The following is a 23,034-nucleotide window of genomic DNA, read 5'->3' on the forward strand; positions in this document are numbered from 1 at the left end:
AACAACGTATTCTTCTGTCTTATATATCTGGGAGAGTTTTCTATGAATTTACCATTTTACCCTTTTCTTCTTTTTTGTTTTTCTTCCAATTCTTTTTTGTTTTCGCCGTTTCTCTTTCGGGATTTCGCGCTTTTGCCCACTGCGAAATTTGGATCTCTGAAATTTGAATTTCACTGATTGAATAATATATTTACATTTTATTTAATATTAACTCATAATATAAGAAGAATAAAAATGAAATATCATTAATTTTTATCTAAACATCAGTTTTTATTCTCATATGTGTATTCTGTTGAAATCAATATACTTAAGATGTAATTAGATGCCAAATACATTTTTATAAAGCAAATTAGATATGCTAGAATCAAGAGCTCACATATCAAAGACCTAAACAAACATCTAAACTCATAAAATATTTATAACAAAATATAAGAAAAGTCAAATCACTTATTTATTTTATGATAAATGAAGTGGTTTCTTGAACAATTAGACCAACTTTTTCTAACATCTCTTATAAACACTTAAATCACGTTTTATTAAGTTGTGTGAAGGAATAGTGACTAAACCCTATCCCAATCCCAATTACTTTTGTCCATTTATTTTTCTCAACATAGGATCGTGGGGTAACGTGGATTGGTACTTTTGTCATGCCACGTGTTGGAGGAAACTACTCAATTATATTTATACAATTTTATGTTAATAAGTTTATTTTTAACTTTTATGCAAATAATTAAATAACTTCTTATATTTTCATTTAAGCATATTAATTGTTATAATAGGTAATACCTACCATAATTTCCTATTAGTTAACATATGTAATTTCTTTGCCATAACAGTGCATGAATATTATTAGAGTCAATGCAATGACAGAGAATTTAATATTGAATTGCAACTGATAAATAATGTCCTTTCAGTAATTCCTTTGCCAATTTTCAAATTACCATGCTCTCCAGAGGAGGATATAGATAATATCTGTTAACAATTTGTCAAAAATATAAATACAGTTGATTAGCATAAGATTAAAATTAATAAAAAATTAAAGCAAAAACTTCAATGTTTTATAGGTCAGCTTTTGTGTGGTGTAATGAAAATTATCATTCATCAGTATGATTCCGACTAATATTCATATAAATAATTAAAATTGGTTAATAAATAATTCAGACTTGTACATGTAAAATATGCTCTGAATTGCCAGAAAGTATCCCTGTAATGCACACACAATATATTAATATGGCAATAATTTTGAAACATTGGTCATTCCTCCTTCTCTTTTTTTAATAACAGATATTTGACTATATTTAGCAACCATTCGTAGAGTGTATCGTTATATATGCATGCTACTTATTTTTAATTTTTATAAATTAAAAATTAGTTTGATGATATAACTATATCACTATAATTAACATTAAGTATAATTATCTTTTTATTTTTATATTTAAAGTTAATATTCATTTTAATACAGTGATTTTTTTTAAAATTAATTTTATTTTTTAGTTTATTAAAAATGTTTAATTTGATTTCTTCTCTTTAACTTTCATCAACAGTGTGATAAACTTAACGAAAGGGACTAAACTAAATATTTAAAAAATAAAATTGGATCAAATTGATTTTTTTAAAAACATTATAGTAAATTAAATATTGATCCCAAATATAAGAATAAAAAAGGTAATTATACCTTAAAATTAATTAAAAAATAATAATAACTAAACGATTCAATAAGTAAAGATAAAAAGAAAATTGGTTTTTTTATTTTATATAAAAACTTGTTATAAATTCTTATTAATATTTCAATAATAGATTTTAAATAAATAGGAACCTATAAATAGAAATTGGACTTACATTTTTTAATTCATTATATAGTATAAGATTGATTGTTTGATTGGACTTATGAAAATAATTATCAAGTAAGTGTTCTTTAAAACATGTTTCAATCAAAGTAAGAGGAACTAATAATTCAAATTAAGTAAGTAATGGTTCTTTTATAGATAATTTACATGGAACTTAAAAATATGTGAATTTTATGATAAAATCTTAGATTGTAATGGATTTTCTATTGTATTGTATGTTGAGCTTACGAAGTATGAAATAATTATATAAGTGAAAATATATTTCAAAAACGTTGAGTTAGAGTTGTTTAGACGCTTAGGTCAATAATCATTTGAGTAATGGGTTGTCAATCAGGTGAGACTCAAGCGTTACATAGTCATTGTACATATCACCTTACATCACTCAGATAACGAAAATAATAATAATGAAAATAAAACCAATATTATTTTATAATATTAATATTAAATTAATATTTATTAATATTATTTTTAATAAATTAATAATAATATTTTTAATGTTATCCAAAAATATAAATTTGTAGATACGGATAGGTGAATAATATTAAAAATAATCATAATAATAATATTAATATTAATAATATTATTAATCACATTAATTACAATATTAATAAAATTAATTACAATATTAATAACATTAATTATAATATTAATAAAAATATTAATATTAATATTTATTAATGTTGTTATTAATAAATTAATCATAGTATTTATTAATAATATTGATAATATTAAAAATATTATTAACAATATTAATAATATTATTATTGTGTTTTTTATTTATTGTTATTATTATGGTTATTATTAGTTAGTGAGTAATAATTTGTGTATAATATTCAATTTTCTGATAAATACATATTTATGGGTGATAATTTATATATAATGTTAAATTTATTTATAGATATATTTGTGGATGATAATTTATATATAATATTGAATTTATTTATGTATATAAATTTGTGAATAATAATTTATAAACAAATTTAAATTTTTTTATAATGTATATCTATGCGATTTTTTTGGTGAGGTGTTACCGTGTTACACTAATGAAACATATTATAAAGTAAAATAAAATGCATAATTGAATTAAACAAGAATAGGTTCTAAAATATTTCATACATAAAAAAAATAAAATTATCACATCAATTTTTCTTTCTTTCACTATATAACATTTAGGGATCACCATAGATAAATTCCGAATTAGGATAGTGTAATATTATGTATAAGTTCAATACATCAATACAAAAACTAATTAAAGTTAATATAAATTTTCACTATTATGTTGTTCTTAGGTCAATTTTCACTATTATATTACCAACTTTTATATATATATATATATATATATATATATATATAAATACTAGTATGTCAAAACATTCTGTAATTTAGAATAAAATTCAACGTATAATTCTTTTTCTTATTAGGTATCACTTATTAAATGCTTATTTATATATTTTAATAGCTCTGTTCAGATTTAACTACATCTTGTACTTAGATATGTATATCATTAAAATATAAATATTTTTATTTAATAAATTAAAATTTTACTTTCAGATAATCTAAAATAACATTTAGAATATTCAAACACAAAAAAAAATTAAACATAAAATAAAATTAAAAGCAACTGATATGTATTTGAGTCATTCAAACATATATTATATATATCTAACAATATTTTAAACATAATTATTTTAAATTTAAATTATATATTGCCATTACTTACTTTATATATATAATTTTTATAAAAAAAACTAAAAAGTTTAAAAAGAAGATAAATTAAATTTTGAAAGATTTTCATAAACGAATTTAATTTTTTTTTCCATTGAAATATAATATTCACAATGCTGGAACATCATGTTATCATTTTATCTTAAATTATAAAACATATAATTTTAATATATACTACCCAAAGTTATTAAATAGAAATTAATTTTAGATAAAAATAATAATTAGTTACTACATTGACTAAATTAGAGACCATCTTATAATCTAAAAAAATTATAGGTATCTAAAATAATTTTTATTATTAATAAAAATTTATATAACAGTTTTTAAATTGGTTTTTAACTATTAGCTACTAACTACTTTATATGCTAAATTAGTCTCTATCAGCCTTTTAGAGACTAATTTAGAGTCTAAAATATTTATAGCTAAAATCTTATAGTTAATTTAGATATCAATTTAAAAACTATTTTATAAACTTTTATTAATAATAAAAATTACTTTAGATATCAATAATTTTGTAATCTCTAAAATAGTATCTAATTTAGTCAATATAATGATTAATTATTTTTTTGTCTTTAAGTTTGATTGATATTTAATAGTTTTCTTGTAGTAATATTGAAGCACATATTAAATATTAGTTGCTAAACTTATAAATTCTTATCACTATAAATACATCACATAATATATTTCCAAACACATCTAATCAAGATTGGATGACTTCTAGAAGACAAGTATTGAATACACCATATATTAATAAAATTATATATACACAACTAATAATATTGAAAAGTACTTTAAAATTATTAAAATATCATATCAAAAGAGAATATCAATAGATCGATGTATCTTCACTTTAGTGATATTGCTCAGTAAGAGACAAAATTGACATTTGTCCTAACTCAAATGATATGTGTTTGAGTGGTGAGACTCATTACTTAAGTAACTACTCTTAAGTGCTTAAGTGATGTTCATTTAAGAAGATATATAATTGATAGGAATTCTTCGTGATTTGTGTGAGAAACAAAACTTAATGTTGTACCTCGCATGAACTACATGATACCACATAACTGATAAGATTTATCAAGTGATACTCAATAACTTAAGCAAGAAAATATTATAAAATAATCCAATTTTAGTTATCATATAACAGTTTTAAGACTAAACCATCGTTTGATATATATATATATATATATATATATATATTCTATATCAACAAATCAAAAATAATGTTTTGAAATAACCAACTTAATCATTTAATTTCAAACTACTCCATATAAATTATGTTAAAAACCAAACCTGTAATGATATCAAGTTCTCAAAGTTATCTAAAACATTAAAATCCAATTCAAAACAATTATTCAATTCCAAAATCATAAACTTAACAACAATATAAAATGAACGCATTTATCCTTACCACAAACATTCGATCTATATCATATAATAATATTTTAAGTTTTTTTATCCTAATATATTTGCAATTCACTAATACAAATTTTAATTCAAATAATTCAGCCAGTTGAAATTCAACCTACAACTCAAACAATTTTTAATAATATCAACATGTAAATCTAATATATACTCTAAGGAAAATGATACTTTCACAACCTTAAAATTGTATATAATTCTTAATGAGATGAGTTTAGAAATAAATATATAATAAAAGATAAATTTGTAATTAAATAATATAAAAAAATATATTAAAATAATAGTAAAAAATTGTATTATGATTATATAAAAAATGTGAGTTGTCAATGTATCATTACCCTATACCCAATAACCTTTATACTAGTTTCTTTTATACTTTCATGACTTAATTCAAATTTCAATGTTAACTTCTCTTTCGTGAAAACACCTTGATATTCACACAATCTAATCCTGGATAAAAAAAATGAGTGAAAAATGTTTATACGTCCTTTCCAGTTTGTTTTTAAGAAGTTAAATCTAAAAAAAAAACATAACATCACAAATCACAAACTTAGACTAATCATAATTTATCTTTTTTTGTCAATCACACCAAAGACTACATGTTACGAAAGAAGAGAACTTAAAATGGGTTTTTGATCATGATGAGGTTTTTTTTTTTTGGTTTTTATCAAAATGGTGTCCGTTTAAAAAAAATTACAAATTTAGGCAAGTCGTGTCAATTTGACATGACTTCATATGCACAAATCGCCCCAATTTGACACGATTCTGCCATGTCATAATGAAGTCGTGCCAATTTGGCACGATTTCTGTTCTGTCATACTGAAGTCGTTCCAACTTGCCACGACTTCTGCCATGTCATAATTTTTTTTTTAAATTTTATTGTTTATATATTGGGTTGTAAGTTATGTAATGTAAAAAATTAATTTGATACATAATTTTCTAAGAGTGTTAGTTTTAAGGAACAAAAAATTGAATAATCGTGTATCACAATTATTCATTTTTTTTTTGAAGTAATAATTTTTTTTATCACAATTCAAATAATACATTTTTAAACCTGTTTATTTTTTTTAATGTCATTTATATTAAAATATAAAAAGATATAAGTACTGTAATTATTTTGAAATAATTAAATAATTTAAAAATAATTATATAAATTTAAATAAGTCAAATAATATAAATAATTTTTAATTATTTTGAAATAATTAAATAATTTAAAAATAATTATATATCCAATTTTTTGTTCCGTAAAACTAACACTCTTAGAAAATTATGTATCAAATTAATTTTTAACATTACATAACTTACTACCCAATATATAAACAATAATTTTTTTTAAAAAAAAATTAAAATGTGGCAGATTCGTGCCAAGTTGCACGACTTCATTATGACAGGATAGAAGTCGTGCCAAGTTGGCACGACTTCAGTATGACAGGGTAGAAGTCGTGCCAAGTTGACACGACTTTAGTATGACATGGCAGAGTCGTGTCAAATTGGAACGATTTGTGCATATGAAGTCGTGTCAAATTGGTACGACTTGCCTAAATTTGTAATTTTTTTTAAATGAACTCCATTTTGATAAAAAAAAATAAAAAAATAACTCCATCATAGTCGAAAACCCACTTAAAATCCTAAGAGACAAAAAAAACTTACCCAAAAAATGTTCTTCTTTAAATGAGTTAAATATGTTCTCAACTATCTCTCACTTGTGGATTGAACAAGAAAAAAAAGGAAGAGAATTGTAAAAAATATTTAGAAAACGGTAAGGAAGAGGATTGTAAAAAATATTTAGAAAACGGTAAAAAAAACAAAATTTTAAATTTTTTGAAAGACGTTAGTTTCACAAAAATGAAGAATACATTATTTTAGATTTCTTATAACATTTAGAATTAACTTAAAACAATTATCATTCTTCAACTTTAAACTCTCTCCTCCAATACTCTTAAAAACATGTAATTACAAAGATAACATTCTTTAACCTTCAATATGATAAAAAAAATTAAATTAAATTATTATCATGGAAGAGTAAAAGAGAGACAAAAAAAATGACACATATTCACCCTCACGATAGAGTTATATTCAATTGTCTAATTACTCTAATTATATCAATCCACTGTACTTTAATTTTTATAAGATTTTTACAAGAAAACTAGAAAGAACACATGCAAACATTAATATCTTAAACTTTTATATCCTTCCACACATTGTGAAACCTTATTATAAGAAATATTTTAACAAGCCTTGACAAGAACAAACATACTAAAAATATTAGAAAAAGAAACAAGATCACCTAAAAAAGTTGTAGGACATAAATGAAAACAAAAAATATAATGTGATATCCAGTATGATTTCTCAAATAAAGTTCTTCAAGAAATTAATCTAGTAGAACAAATCACTAAATTGTTTCTATTAAATGTAAAGCTCTTTTCATTTGTTTATAACGGTTCTCAAACTTTCACCAATTGAGTCCTTGGAAAGAGCATGGAATTGCTCATATATAAAGATGACAGTTTTAATCCATTAAAACAACTTTCGTTATCAAGAAGATATTTTTTAATGAATTACTTTGTGTTTTTAATTTATTAGTATCCCCAAATGAAGGGTTTTAAACTTATTTTAATTGATTGAACAATTAAAATAGAAGAACTCACATTATTAAAATTTTTAAGTGAAACTAATATATTAAAAATGTGTTTTTAATCAATAAAAATATTTTTCTTAACTTTAAGAACATTTTAATAAAATATTTTTTAATCCATTAAAAACTAAAAAAAGTACATTTTTATTATTTTTATTGCATATTCATACATAAAATATAATATGGTGCATAAATATAAAAGTAAAAATAGATTATATCTACAATTAACATTTTTTGTAATCATATTTTTTTAATTTAGACACAGTACAAATAAATTAATTTTTTGCTATTAAATCGCTCAAACGTATCAAACAATATTCAAACATAATATTAAAAACTCAACCTTAATTCTTTCAAATATAAGTCACAATAACAGAAAAGAAAATGAAACCTAATCCTCTAATATAATATTTTTAAATCAAGTTTAAATTATTTAAAATAATTATTTACATATAAGTAGAGAGAAGGGATAATTACTATGATATTTGTAGTCACATATTTATTAAACTTTACAAGTAAATACTCACCCAAAGCTCATCCTCAAATAAGTGGATATTTTCGTTATCTATTTACATATATTTTTGCAGGATATATTTTTGTAGGTACTTATAAAGTATGGATAAACATGTTTTTTAAATCATTCCAAAAAATCTTGGCAACATGAACATAGATACATAGATGATACTTTCAACAATCTCTCTTGTGACATATCTAAGATAATATTATCCCGTTGGATGTTTTATAGGCTTCATATCTGGGATCCTCTTGCTTAGGAATCTTTATGCTTCCATCAACAAATTTTGATTTAATTTGGAGAGAAGTGCATGCCTCAACTCCACAAATGATATTTGACTTCACTCAGCTGTAATGAAGTAAGAATCATACTTGAATTTTCTCAAGGATACAACTAATATGGACTCAAATATTTGAAAGAGCAATCCATTATGTATTGGATTTATGTTGTTGAAGATTTCATACAAGAAAACGACCATGAACAACAAAGAAAAACCAAAAAATAACAAGAAACAAGGGAAGCGCAGAACAAATGCATAACAACATTTAACTTGCTCCAATACCATATTAAATATGATTTTCCATGTTTATAACACGACTAGATGTATCTCTTGACAACACAATTCATTAACATATTAAACTCATAAAAAAAATACTTTAACTTCATTTACTACATAATACAAAAACACACCCTAGGACACATAAGGGTCTCTTATAAAGAAAGTCAAAACAACAAAAGGACAGAAAAAGATGTTCAACAAACACACCCCAAGTAAAAGTAGAGAGGTGAATTATTCAATCACTAATTTAGAAAACATAATACGGATCTCACTTCAATAATTAGTAATAATTTGAACCCAGGAGTAAACTTTTGGGCTGGGGTGTACAAAATTCACTATCTAACGAAATTACTTGTAATGAAATCAACAATTTAGAATTGATCGTTGTGGAATATAAAATCGAGATTTTGTGAGAAATTTCAATACAAGGATTGTTAAGTTTTCCTAAGAAACTTAACTTCAGCCATACAAATACTATATAGTAAACTATTAAAAAAGCTGACACATTGGAAAAAAGATCACAACTTTAGTCACGTCAACTTAATCTATTTGTCCAAAATGATGGCTTCATGGTGTTATTCAGGTAGTTGTAATGTAAAAGGAAAACAATGGTGTTTACCAACTCACAAAACTCTGATCAACAAAGATAGAAAAAACCTTTTCACCAAACTCTATATTACCTTCAAATGAAATCATTCGATATTACCTTCATTCTATTATTTTTCTAAACGGTCCATTTTAAATTGGTTTCACAATGTTAATCTGCCTAGTATTCAATAAATTGAGCATTGTAAGATGTAAATCTAGTTAGCATCATATTTGCAATTTCTGATCACTCCATTTTTCTGACAGAAGAAGTTTGAGTACTTCGATCCACAAAAAGATACATAATAAGGAATCTTGCACAGCTACTAAATACAGCAGACTGATACATATACTCATTTTGCACTAGGCCATACCACGGAGCACCAAAACCCAGTTGAGAAACAAAACATACAGGTAGAAGACCAGCACATGTTAGGAACAGAATACTAGAGCAGGGTTGAAGACCAAAATACTTTTAGACGACTGCTTCCCTACCACCTTCAAGCATCAAAACACAAGGTCAAACAATTTATTCAGATATCTCACATCCCATTTGTTATATCTGCCACTAAACAGATCTGATGACAACCGACACTTTTATGTTTTGTACACAGTTCAGCTAATGATTATGTTAAGCCAAATCGATCATTCTTATACTGTTGTCTGAAGTTCACATAACAGCACCTATAGTAAGGGTTGTTGAAGAACTAAATTTAGCTCTTGGGCATACTTGGCCAATACGCCACCGCTCCTGCAACAAAAAACACCATGAACATTTCATATAAAAATTGCGACACCACCTCCATCCAAAATCTTAAAGCAATAGCTATGTGAGTCTTATTCTTTATATGATGGTCAACTTTTTCATTTCAACTTAATATGGAATTCAAACTCATATTTGGATTCCTAATAATATGTGATGAGACAGATTGAGAATCAACAACATTAAGTTGTTTAACAAAACTGAGAGGAATTGATGCTTAATAAAATGTGAAGCAAAACAGAAATGCAATGTACTAAAATCTTGCCATAAAAATAACAAGTTTAAAATACAGAAATTAGAAACTGGCAGAACTTTTTAGTTCTCTATTGTAAAACCATCAATCTGCAACAATGACTTTAATATATGTATGTCTGGGCAACACTAAAGTTTACATGATTACCTAATTAATATTGGAAGAATCATTCGGATCTTTTGCAGTTGCATAAAACACTGATTGGAGCATTCTCGCCTGGTCTCAACATTTAAAATTAGGTTCACTCACAGAAACCTCATGAGATAATGAAAGCTGAGATTAGTTGAAGATGAAGGGCACCTTTGTTCCCCATGAAGATCAACCCCAACAGAGGGAGGAGCAGAAATAGTTGAACGTATTGTTGGACCAAAAACAACAACAAGCTTCAGCAGCATATCTAATGACACCTTCACATGTCTGCACTGGGAGAATAGAGTTAGGTATAGGGAATTTTACAATTTTTAAGACATGAAATTTGATTTATTTATTTATTTTGGATTAAGTATTTCAATTACCATCAAATGCAAACAATGATTTCAACACAAAACAATAATTAATAATTCAAAAATATATATTTTTTTAATCAATCATGGTTAATATTATTTTCTGATCAAAGTCTGTTAAGATTTTTTTCAGGACAAAACTTTTACTCAATTGTAATCAACCAAAATTGTTTTCCGTTGATAATTATTTATGCTAACATCAATCACAATTATTTTTACACATTGTTGGTTGGATTTTTTTTCTGACTTTTTCATTGATGACAACTAAAAATTTGTCCTCGCTGACATTGACCAAAAATAATCTGAGTGAATGTTAGCTAAAAGTTTTTTTCCTAGTCAACACTAGAAAAAATATCTCAACCAAACTATTGACAAAGAATAACATTTGTGTGAAAAGATGAAAAAAGATCACTACAAACATCAACAAAATAATAATGAAATGCAATAATTAAAAAAAATCTAATTCACGTCCATAAAAAGATTATCACTCCAACACTGGTATAGAAAACCTATCAATATTAGTAAAAAAATTATAGTCAACATCAACTAAAAAGTAATCCTCTCAATATAGAAACCTATCAACATTAGTAAAAAAAACTCTAGTCTACATCAACTAAAAAGTAATCCTCTCAACAATGCTCATGACACCTCAATCAAAATCAAGTTGATAAAAAAGTACAAAAAATATGAAGTCGAAATTTATGTCAAAATTTGAAATTTTCTAATTTTGACTAATCCAATTACTCTTAAAATTATAAAGTTCCTTACCTAAAGAACATGTTTGTCATAAAACATTTCAAATCCACCGTTAATGTTTACCAGAACATCTAGGGTCATTTTTCAGCAAAGGCCACCATCATTAGGAACAACAGATCTCACTAAGAGGTCCGCTATATGAATCACATGTCATTGGGTTTAATTAAAAGATCAAAATCCTCAGTGATATGCAAGATCAGTAAGAACATGCATTAGAATTCAAACTGCTTTCGTGAAGTCACAGCCTACAAACTAGAAACCATACGCTTGATGAAGCTAAACACGAGGCCTCATCTAGTTGCATTTTCCAGCATGAATTTTCCTAACACCATGTTAATAAAGAATTACCTTTCTATTTTGCTATCCACCAAACCTGTGAGCACAGGAAGTAAGCAAGAAAACAAATCTAACGTGAAAATCTCCATCTTCTCAACAAGGACACTGATAACATCAGCTTGAACCTACATCGGAGGAAGTTATCTTCAATACTATATATTCAATAACAAAGCCATAAATAACTAGTTAAAGCATTTTAATACAGAACAGACAAATGGCGAAATGACACATGGCCACTTTAAAAAAATACGCACAGATTGATCAGCCAGCTTTCTCAAAGCACTGATGGCACCTTTAATATCGTTACTTTCCCAAAAATGTCGCACTACCTGCAAGTGCACATTAACGACTTGGTGAACGGCATTGGTTTACTGATGGCACATTCAGTATCATTTCTTTCTAAATTTGGCTTCTTTAAAGCACGGGTAAAGTATTTTCAATAGCAGATATTAGTACATATGTTAAGAACCTGTATTGAACTAGAGATATAAGACCAAATTATAGTATACAAGTGATGCAAATCTCACATACTTTCTTAAAATGATATGATGATATTTATATCTGACTATCTAAACTCACCTGTAATTTTGTCAAACGTGATCGCAGGTTACTTACTGTGGCATCATGAATTTGCATCAGACCTTCAATTATTTCTCCATCATTCGCAGAATTTGAACTCCTTCCAAACTCTGCTTTCTGACATTATATAACATGATATAGTTGAAAACCAATGCAACAATTTGTAAAACGTGATAACAGCTTGACCCAAAAAATAGAGTGTGAACTACCCATTCTTTCAATATTATAGGTTTCATAGTTAGACCCAACAACCACGGAAACCAACACGAATAGAATAAAAAATATTGATCAATGGTCCAAACTGCCAAGGATAAAAAGGTGGTCAAGAAGAGGTTCGATTCCAGAGAAAATATCAGAAGCCTAATTACTAAAATTGTGATGCCATGTATACTTTCAGAGCCTGTCTTTAGTCAAATCAAAGATTTCTAAACCTTCAATGATATTCTTACAAGATTTGAATAGAAATGGAAATTGATGGTTTTCATGTTTGGGCCAGGTGGATGTCCAAACCTATGAACAATTTCCTTTCTTTTCCACTGAGCACCTTTCCACCGAACATGCCTGAGGGAGAAAAATAAGCAACAGATACATGTATTTCAAGTCTAGCATCCTATTTCAATTGGATTAGCTTCTTTCTTATAAGTCATAAAGTAGACCACCACAGATAAGGTTTAGAGTTCCATAAATCTTGTCTTTTGTCAAGCTAGAATTTTACCAAGAAGTTAGTAGGCTTATCAGTTTCACTGGTTGTGTTGGGAACAGTGGGCATATTCTTTTTATCTTCGCTGAAAGGAATGATTTCCCCCTTTTCAGATGTTGAGGTGGTGGTGATGGGGGATGCATTAGTTTGATCTTCTTTGAGAATATTTTCCCTATTTTCAAATGTTGTCGTGGGAGTTGCATTATCTTGATCCTCCTTGGTTGGAGTTATTTCCTTTCTTTCAAACCTCTCAACCAAAGAACGTGTCCTTCCTTGAGATGTAGCAACTGCCAAAGGAGAATTTTAATATATTCAGTTTCCAGGGGTTTTCTTAGCGCATAAAACTACATTGATGGGTTATGGCAAACCTCCATTGACATATTTAACTGGACTAATGACTTTGCTGTAAGAAGAGGATTGATTACCTGAAATATAATAAAATATTAATCATGGATGACCATATGGTATTTTCCCATATTAACAATGATTTAATAATACACATGGCATGCCACGTTTTTTTAAAAAAGTAGACAATCTAAATGTCAGAATCACTTTATTAACACACATAAAAGAGTTTATCTGTCAAGAGACTTGAGAGTGTTGTCTAACAGTTTACTCAATATTTTTCAGGAGATTGAAGTCAGAAATAACAAGCGTAACTTTTCCTGAAAAATAAGAAGCATATTCTAGACATAATGAATGGATGAGAAACAGCATATGATTAAATTGGCTTATTCGAGTATATAAGTCTGGGATCAAAGTGAAAAGTTGTTATTCAACTAATGAGAAGTCAAATATAGTTCAGGGCAATGATGTCAGACACTAATTAGCCCATGATAACCAAGAGAATGGTGGGGAAGTTAGCTCATTTTTTGTTGAAATAGAAACATAAACTAGAGAAAGGAAATTGCAAGAATAAGATTAAAGAAATATAGGAGTTGGCTCCACTAAGGGGAGCTCTTGCTTTAGAGGGAAGAGAGAGGAACCTAAGTAATTGATGAGACAATAAATTGTTGCTGCTACATGCACATATATAACAAATGGTGGACATGTTAAATCTATGCCTGGATTTTATTAACAGTTGAGAACATGAGATGTCACACTTCTCTCTACAGTGAACTACCCATTTTAGAGGATCCGAATCCAGAAATGTAATCAGTAATGACTTGTATTTGACCTACATATTGATTTGACAGAAAAAACTTACATTTCTCTTTTTCAGAAAATCTATCTGGTGTTAAAGTTTTTTCAAACTTCTCTGTGACACTCTTAGTAGGATGTTTATCCTCAATAGATTCTCTGACTTCATTATGGGATCCAAGCTTCATTTCAAAGTTAGGATCATTTGCACCGACAGAGTTGCTTATAGTATCAACAGATTTTCTAGAATCAATATCTGATGAAAGTCGATCAAAACATCAAATATAATAAGAAGCTTTATATGCAAAAAAATAAAATAAAATTGAAAATACATTAGTGGGGGAGTATTCAGAATTACAAAAAAAAAAAAACAGACATGGGAAATGCTTATACTTTACTAAAAAAACTCCTCTAAAGTGAGCTCATGTATACTTTATGGAGCAAACTTTATTTTGAAAGCTTCATTCATTCATAATTTTGACGAAGCCATGTGTAATATCAAGGGAAGACAAGAAGGTCGGTGGCTTACAGTCTATATATATATTCTTTATCTCTTTTGACTCGTTGTCAGGAGAGACACTGCACAACCCAAAAGTTCCCACACCATATTCTATTTTCTCCATTTGCCTTCCCTGGAGACTAAGCTTATGCTCTGTGCTTTCTTTTTTCTCAGTTTCCAAGCCACCACCATATGGCTTGATAAGCTGATGCATTAAAAATAACAATCAGAATGATAGCCAACAGAGAATAAATTATAGAAAACGCATCTCAAGTTAGTTTATTGTGTTGTTTGCTGACTAACAAGGATGCCATGACATTCATCATTGAGATAGAAACATCAGGAAATGGTGGCTTTGCATTTAAAACTAGCAATTAACATCATAAAATTCACAACGGCAGCCAGCCAGCCACATAGTAGGAATTCTACACTCATAGTATTTTAGCTAAATATAATTAACACAGAGATATCAAAATTGATCGAGAAAAAACATATAAACTAATCTATTGAGAGTGAGTCCTACCGAAATATCTGATACCCATACTCCAACAGAATTACTGTAGAATGAGCAACCCAAAAGCTTCCCATCATGAATGCATAGGTCACCAAGTGTTGTCCATCCCATGTCAACAGCATCATGGCATATCACAGGTTCCCATGAATACACCTACAGTAATTGAGAATTGGATATGATATCTTTAACACGTTCAAGTTTATCATTATAATCTAATTATTGGAACAGACAGTATGTACCTTCAAACTATCCTCAAGTCCAGCAAAAAGGGTCCTTCCATCCGGATGAAAAGTTATTGAGCGTACCCCTGAAACCTAATACGAGGTAATTATATTTACTAGAGTTTAGTATTTTGTATGAATTTTTGTGAGTCTGTGCATGTGCATACGCATGCATATCTTGGAAATAAATATACAAGGTTACATTAGAAGAAAGAAAAAACTAACAGACTACATTACAGAATATGACTTAAAGCACAAAACACAATACTTTATGTACATCCGTAGGATTAACAACAGGGCACGATACACTACAGATTTCAAGTTACAGAAACAAATTAACTTTGAAGTTTTTGAAGACTATAAAAAAATTGGGGAAATATTCTAGGTTACAACTAAAGTAATCATTTTGTAGTATTTAGAAACCACCCACAAAAATTATATGGCAAACTGGTAAAAAATGTGCCAAGCACGTTAACCATTGAAACAGGTTATCTAAGAGTTTCCACTTTCCATGAATGATAATAGTGGTATAAAACTGATTTGCAAAAAAAAACTCAATAGATAAGAGGCATGTTTGGAAGCAGAATTTATTATGATTTATAAATTGGTATAACTGATTCCTTTGAAACAGAAGAAAAACACTTTAGCAAGATTAGATACCTCATGTCTACTGGATCCAATCAGTTCAAAGGTTTCTAAATCCCAGAATTTCACTGTTCTGTCTGCCGAACCTGTAAATCAAATTATGAAATCTTACTTTTTTGCTCAATAACTATTTATGCCAAAATAACAGCTTAGATACTTCAAGGTCAATAGTAAAGTAAGAGCTGTGGCAGCAAAGACGAGATCCTTGTCAATAGTGATTGTGGTCATGATGACTCTATGCATCATGGCGTGTTTGGATATGTATGTTTGGGGATGTTCAACGTAAAATAATCTCGTAAGAATGAGTGTTGTTTGAATAGTAAATTACCTTTGGGTGCAAAATTTCTAGAATGGAAACTGTGCTTTCTGTTTTCTATAAATATACAAACTTCATTACATCCATATTAGTTACACTGAAAATAAAGTTCCCGAGTACTTTTATCTTTTTTTTTTTTCAAAATGCATTCTTGGCCCAAGCATGCATTTTGAGTTGTTAGCAAAACTAGATCTGATACCATGCAAAAAATGGTATGGGGGCTAGACCAAAATGCATTCTAGATAATCCCTAATTGAGTTTTTGAAGATGCTCAAATATGTCCTTGGTCCCTCCACATAATAGATGCATAAATTTTCATTAAGTTTGAACAACCATCTAGCCTAAGTAGATTATCATTTGGTGCACTAGAAACAACATTATAGTTATAAAACAAGAAACATCATAATTTTTTTTGGACATGCATGATCATCTATCGCTCCAAGCAGCTGTAAGGCACACCTGTAGCCAGAAGAAACTCGAGCGGATGGAAATCTAGGGACCTAATGTGTCCTTCATGGTACTTGAAGTCATGCAAGAGCTTTCCACCTGTTAGATCCCAGACCTGTATATTAATAAGTTAGATATGTAACTTTTCATAGAATAGTAGCAAGGGTTATACAGTTATAAGGTCTGCCACAGCAAACTTCATGCTATTACCTTTACAACATTATCAAATCCACCAGAAACAACCCAACGACCATCTGGACTGAATTTGATAGTACTGATGCCCTGGCTATGGTCCTTATATGTATGAATACACCCTTTTTTTCGGATATCCCAAATATTTAGATTAGTGTCTAAGGAGCCGGATGCAAAAAACTCTCCAAATGGATGAAACTCAACAGCAGTGCAATTAGATCTGTGTCCGGTAAGAGTGCGAAGCACTATACTTCAAGAACAATTGCATACATATTAGTGGTGTGCTGAGAAATTGGTAAATGCACGAACCTTACATTTCACCCATCAATTCAAAAACCTTAACTTGGACTGCTAATAGTTCTTCTAGATGCCAATATAATCCCATGCATGCAAAGTAGATAGTGTAACTCAATTCTTTAATCAAATAATTGCCTGTTTATGATCAGCAAGTTTGCACTTTTTCTCTAGTATAAAAGTCTGATGCCCTATAAATAACATCATTATACAGTATACAGTCCATCGATTCAGAATATACTAATTAACTTACTCTTTGCTTCCTCCAAATCCCAAAGCTTTATAACCCCCGATGATGCTCCAGAAAGAACCAAAACTTCGGCAGAGTCAAAAGTCACAGATTCTACTGTACTAGTGTGACCACACAAACTCTGCATATATTTACAATAAGATAACACTGTTAGGTTTTCAGCTCTACATGGTTATGCTGCTATCATAAGAAACTCAGACCCATATCACAAAGGGAACCCAATCAGAGAAAAAAAGTACAGATGATAGAATACTATGATATATGTATGGTTTGAAGTTTTGAGATTTAAGTGAGTTCCAAGATCTGTTTTATTCTGGAACTGCAAAAGAAGGAAGATAGCGATGTTGGAATAACCAGCAAGTAACAGTGCAGGCCTAGATAACTACCATGAAATCTGTTCGGATTGCCCAAAAACTAATATAAATCAAACCTGACATTCCCTATTTCAAGGATATTCGACTTTCAGGCTCAAAGTTTAGTTTATTCTCAAGAACTTTTTTCACTTTTCACTGCTTGCACGTTTGATATCATACAGTTCAATGTTAATTCATCTTGGTTTGATTCAAATTCTCATTTGCAACTTTCAAGCTAGTCATTTCACGAAAAACAATACTGGCATCAGTCTAGTACAATGATAATTGAAGTGGCCATTAAGGAAAATCGCTGTTTTGGTGAAAAGGGAATCTTGGCATCTGCGTATGTTTCTACTACTAAGCTACCTAGGTGTGTTGGTTGTGTCAAATATGCCTACACCATCTTACTGGATTGTACCAATGTAGTTAGTACAATCCCACATGCCCACACGATCCTTGAATCCCACAAAATATGTACAAGATGACATGAGAAAAGGTGATATATTTGGTAAATAGATGTAAAGGATCCTGATTTGGTAAAAAAGTTGTATAGATGATTACTTAATCTTGCTTCCTACCATCTCCATTATTGTTTTACCATGCCAGTTTCAGTCCAAGTTTAAGCTTATCAATTTATATTAACTGAAAGCAAGTCCTCAGTCAGAGCAATAATGCTTCAGTCACTACCATTACAATAACATAACTTGCAAGTTTCAACAAAGTGCACATAGGAAATAGATCTTCATTACTGCTTAACAATCCTGATTCCTACCTTAGCCATATTGCAATAAAAATGATAAAATACAAAGGCAACAATCAACTGACAATTAAAGAGGTTGCTTTCCCGATCATCCATAGATTGACATTGTAATCATCCCCTCCTGTAATGAAAAGGCGGTTCGCCTTCCTTCCAATTTTTAAGCAGTTTACATTCCCTGAATGAGCCACAAATTCCTCTACAGTTGACTGGCTAAGGAAAAAGCACATTATCAAAACAACCAAACATATACACTCCATAGACTGAATAACAGACTATTATTGGAAAAAAAAAATACAATCGAAGACCCCAATAAATTACAAAATCAGCATTTGGAGCTAAACAATTAAAAAACATTTCTTGAAATATCCTTTATCTTCTAGCAAAGCACTTTCATCAAAAGTAAGACAAATAAAATAAAGCAACATAAACATTAAAAACTGCAACTTGAAAGTATGCTTCATCAACCACTTTAACAATTCCTCAGCCACTAAAACAAGGGGGGGACCTAAAATTGTGAACTTTTTATCATAACTTCCAATTTGCTGATGAGCATCCAACATTTGCATCACCTCCCCCCGCTAGAGCTAACAAAACAAAAAGCATACACCTTACCTTGCCTCTTCCAGCAATGTACCATTTAAAACAACTTGGAAGTTCGAAGAATACAACTCACCCACATTTCTACAGAAACTAAGTCACTGGTAACAACAACCTTAATGGTAGAACCAGAAAGCATTTTCGGAAGCACAGATATTAATCAAAAGGAGAAACATGAACAACAAAGGATACGTAGTTTGTATCCTGTCTTCGCCATTAGTGTTGCTGGGAAAATGCAAAGGCAACTTGTGAAGCAGAAATGAAGTTCCTTTCCCCACAAATGAAGCAAATGAGGAGTTGGGTGAGCTTCTTCAGAAGGAAACTGAAAAATTTATCATGCTCAGTTTTAGCTAGGGAACTACTCTCTCAACAAACAAACCAACAAAAGAAAGAAGAGGCACAGCAATCATTAAACACTCAGAAATAAACTTTTTTTATTGTTATTTAACAGTAGTTTCAGTATTGTATGTCTTATGTGGGGAACACGTCGAGTAAAGAAAAGCAGTTGTCACTCAAACTCAGACCAATATTTACTGTTCGGACCAGAATACCCTTGCAGTTAATAATTTACCAAAAGCCCCTATTTTACATCTTCAGATATTCCTCACTGCTGAACACTTCTTTTCAGATCCTCTGCATTTTATGAAGGGATATAATATAACATCCCTCTTTTTCAATTCCATAAAGATCCTTCAACTAGTACTATTATTAACAAATAATTTTCTAAGCTAATAACTGTTAAAAATATATAAAATCTTACTGAGTATTTTTATATTCCTGGAATATTAATATTGCTTGCAAATGTATTTGTGCATTCAACAAGTTATAAATATAAAATATTATTTTGTAAAATATTTATTAAGTACATTTTTATTCATAAAAAGCAATTACATTTATTGGTTAACTAATTAAAAATATACTTTAATTTTGTTTCTTAAAATATAGTTGTATTATTTTTTTTTAGTCTTATATAGTATTTTGTTCAAAATCATTTTCATTAAAAAATACTTTATAAGAATTGAAAGTAAATCATCTACTACATATTGCAAGAAAATATATTTTACAAAAATTAAAACAAAATAAGAAAGATCAAAATAAATAAAAAATTACAGATGAAATATCGAGAAAAAATTTACTTACCAATATAAAATATAACTATATTTCATATATAAATAAAATACAGCAATATTTTTGGGACAGAAATATTAATTAATTTAATATTAAATTATAATACATTATTTGGAGAAAATTTTCACTCACTCATTTTCTTCCACCCCAAGCTTCTTCCTCTCCAAAGTCATCAAGAACATCATGTTTGGTGTTGATTCATGATTTCTTTGGAATCAATCGGTACACGTAACTGGACATGGCGAAATCTTGAAACGAATCAACCATTTCCTTATTTCCGGTGCAATTGAAGGGCTGCATGGCACGTTCTTGAGGAATCAAGATTTGGTGTGAGCAGCGAATTTGAAAATTAGTCCAATCAAAAATTGGTTTGACGATATGTGAATTAAAGAGAAAAGCAGTGATCAAGAGATTCAAGTACAAGAAGTTGTGTGGCAAGCAACGAAACATTACATTTGGATCCATTCATGGTGCATTTTGTCAATACGTAGCATGGTTTAATGTCTTTGATACTTTTCCAAACATGATGAAGTGCAGATTTGAAGCGATTAAACTCTCTTGCACGTTGAAGCAGTAGAATCAGGCTTGAATTCAAGAAGGTGTGAATTATGAGGAGAACAGGTCGAAATGTTGATCAACCAAGGTCTGTGACGGGCATGCAATTGAATGTTGTTGGCGCAAGCATCACTTCAGTGCATTCAAGAAGAGCTGGATCGATGTATTTTGTCGAGCACAAGGTGTGCATACTGTGATTTGAAGTGCTTTTGTTCAAACATTTCATCTAACAGTTTCATGACATAGGGATTTGGTGATCAATAGGTGTAACTCAAGGCAAGAACTAGTGTTTGGAGAATTTTTTTCAGAATGATTTGAGACAAGCCACTGAATCAAAATTTGAAATCCATTTTCTTCAAGAATGGGAAGATGATGTGATTCTAAAGTTAAAATTATGATTAGATCTTTGAGTATATAGGTATTTGTAAAGTTTTAATATTCTGAATTGCATATAATAAACGAACAAAAAAGTGAAGTAAACTTTTTCATAAATTAAAATTAGTTGATGTATAATATAATTTGTGAAATTTTTCTCTTATAACATTATTAGTTTTTATTCATTTAATTTGTGCATAAATTATTTTTATTTTTTATTGAAAATTTTATTTATTATTTTTTAAATTGCTCGTGAAAATCTTATCTAAATAAATTTTATAGTTTTTTTATAATTAATTGCAAAACTTCTTATGATCTAATCAACTATATTATATTTTAGAAAATATCTTCGTGTTGTTCTTTGACTAGTTTGCATGGATTTTTTTTATAGGTTTCATATACTTCAAATAGTTTACTCACTTTTTTCCTGCCAAATAAAAAAAAAATACTAATAATAGAAGTTAATAAAATCAAACTTAAAAAATAGGAATTATATTAATTTTAAAGCAAAGTTGTATTCGTTATTAGGTTAAACGACATTTTATAGCAAATAAATTTAGCCAAATAATCTCATTATTGTCCAACTATATGTTGCTCGTGGTGTAGCTCAGTATCTTTTCAGTGTCAGTAAATACAGATGAAACTGTATTTATACGTTAAATAGTATATGTATGATGCACACAACACATTTTTTAGTTTTTTATAATTTAATAATTAAAAATAACATTATATCTATGTTGATGTACCCTTATTATGAAAATTACAAGTCCAAAGTCACAAAATGAGTGAGTGATAAAAAATTTATATCTATAGTCCTTCATTTTTCTCTCATATAAGTAGAATTTGCTTGAATTTATGTTAAAATTTATGTATGTATTCATATTAGAATATAAGTAACACAAACTTCTTGGAATGGTTCATGTTAATCAAATAATTAATTTGATGAATGGTTTATAATTATTAATTAACTATGCAAATTAATTTAAGTTATATTCAACAAATCTTCGCTTTGACTTAAACTCTAAATGTCAAATAGCTTTCATTTTATTGTTTTTTTTTTCTCCACCTACTTCTAATGTCAAGTGGCATTTATAACTTCAAATAAGTTCAAACAATATTTGAATTTTAATGATGAAAGTTCTTCTATTTAGATATAAGTTCTTTTCCCATATTATTTTTTCTTCTAATCCCTACTCACATTCTTGTTGCATTACAAGTGAAAACATCTTCACTCATCATATATTTATATTAAATTATTAGTGTTTTTCTTAAGTCATAGTTATGATATCAAATTGTCATGATAAAATTGTATTTGACGTAGAAATATAACTATAAAAAATAATTAACTCTAAGAATAATATATATTACTATGAAAAAGACAAAACTAAAAAAAAAAATCAATTAATTCTTTATTTCTTACAAGGCTCAGTCATGATTGTTTTTACTTCCTGCTTTACACTCTTATACATCTATTCGTATTAAAATATAAGAAACACAAGTTTTTTTTGCTATGAATAGTTCATATTAATCAAACTATTAATTTAATGAATATTTTATACCTATTAACTATA

At 28.3% G+C, this 23,034-nt stretch overlaps 1 protein-coding gene across 5 annotated transcripts; it reads right to left on the reverse strand.

The window, feature by feature from the left end:
* Nucleotides 1–9,506: 9,506 nt before the first annotated feature.
* Nucleotides 9,507–19,851, reverse strand: LOC137811996 (katanin p80 WD40 repeat-containing subunit B1 homolog KTN80.2). Of its 5 annotated transcripts, none has more exons than XM_090298804.1 (18): nt 19,598–19,847; nt 18,874–19,004; nt 17,699–17,816; nt 17,170–17,396; nt 16,972–17,074; nt 16,212–16,282; nt 15,570–15,644; nt 15,340–15,483; nt 14,847–15,021; nt 14,385–14,573; nt 13,546–13,602; nt 13,193–13,464; nt 12,478–12,594; nt 12,153–12,227; nt 11,911–12,023; nt 10,604–10,720; nt 10,451–10,519; nt 9,507–10,038 (listed from the first exon to the last, which is right to left on the reverse strand). In XM_090298804.1, the coding sequence occupies exons 1-18, from the start codon at nt 19,620–19,622 to the stop codon at nt 9,972–9,974; spliced, it is 2,145 nt and encodes a 714-aa protein (XP_090154930.1). In that variant the 5' UTR covers nt 19,623–19,847; the 3' UTR covers nt 9,507–9,971. The 5 variants fall into 5 exon arrangements, with proteins under 5 accessions (XP_090154930.1, XP_090154931.1, XP_068469965.1 ...); XM_090298805.1 differs by having other exon boundaries at nt 17,170–17,401; nt 19,598–19,824; XM_068613864.2 differs by lacking the exon at nt 14,385–14,573 and having other exon boundaries at nt 19,598–19,851.
* Nucleotides 19,852–23,034: the final 3,183 nt, after the last annotated feature.

Source organism: Phaseolus vulgaris, chromosome 2, assembly GCF_051622355.1.
Source record: "Phaseolus vulgaris cultivar YP4 chromosome 2, ASM5162235v1, whole genome shotgun sequence".
Classification (NCBI taxonomy): domain Eukaryota; kingdom Viridiplantae; phylum Streptophyta; class Magnoliopsida; order Fabales; family Fabaceae; genus Phaseolus; species Phaseolus vulgaris.

Coding starts and splice junctions, on each gene's coding strand:
- LOC137811996 (XM_090298804.1), bottom strand. CDS start 19,622: ATGGCGAAGACAGGATACAAACTAC. Junction 15,484..15,569: donor GACTTGAGGATAGTTTGAAG/GTACATACTGTC, acceptor CAATTACTGTAG/GTGTATTCATGGGAACCTGT. Junction 12,024..12,152: donor GAAAGCTGGCTGATCAATCT/GTGCGTATTTTT, acceptor CCTCCGATGTAG/GTTCAAGCTGATGTTATCAG.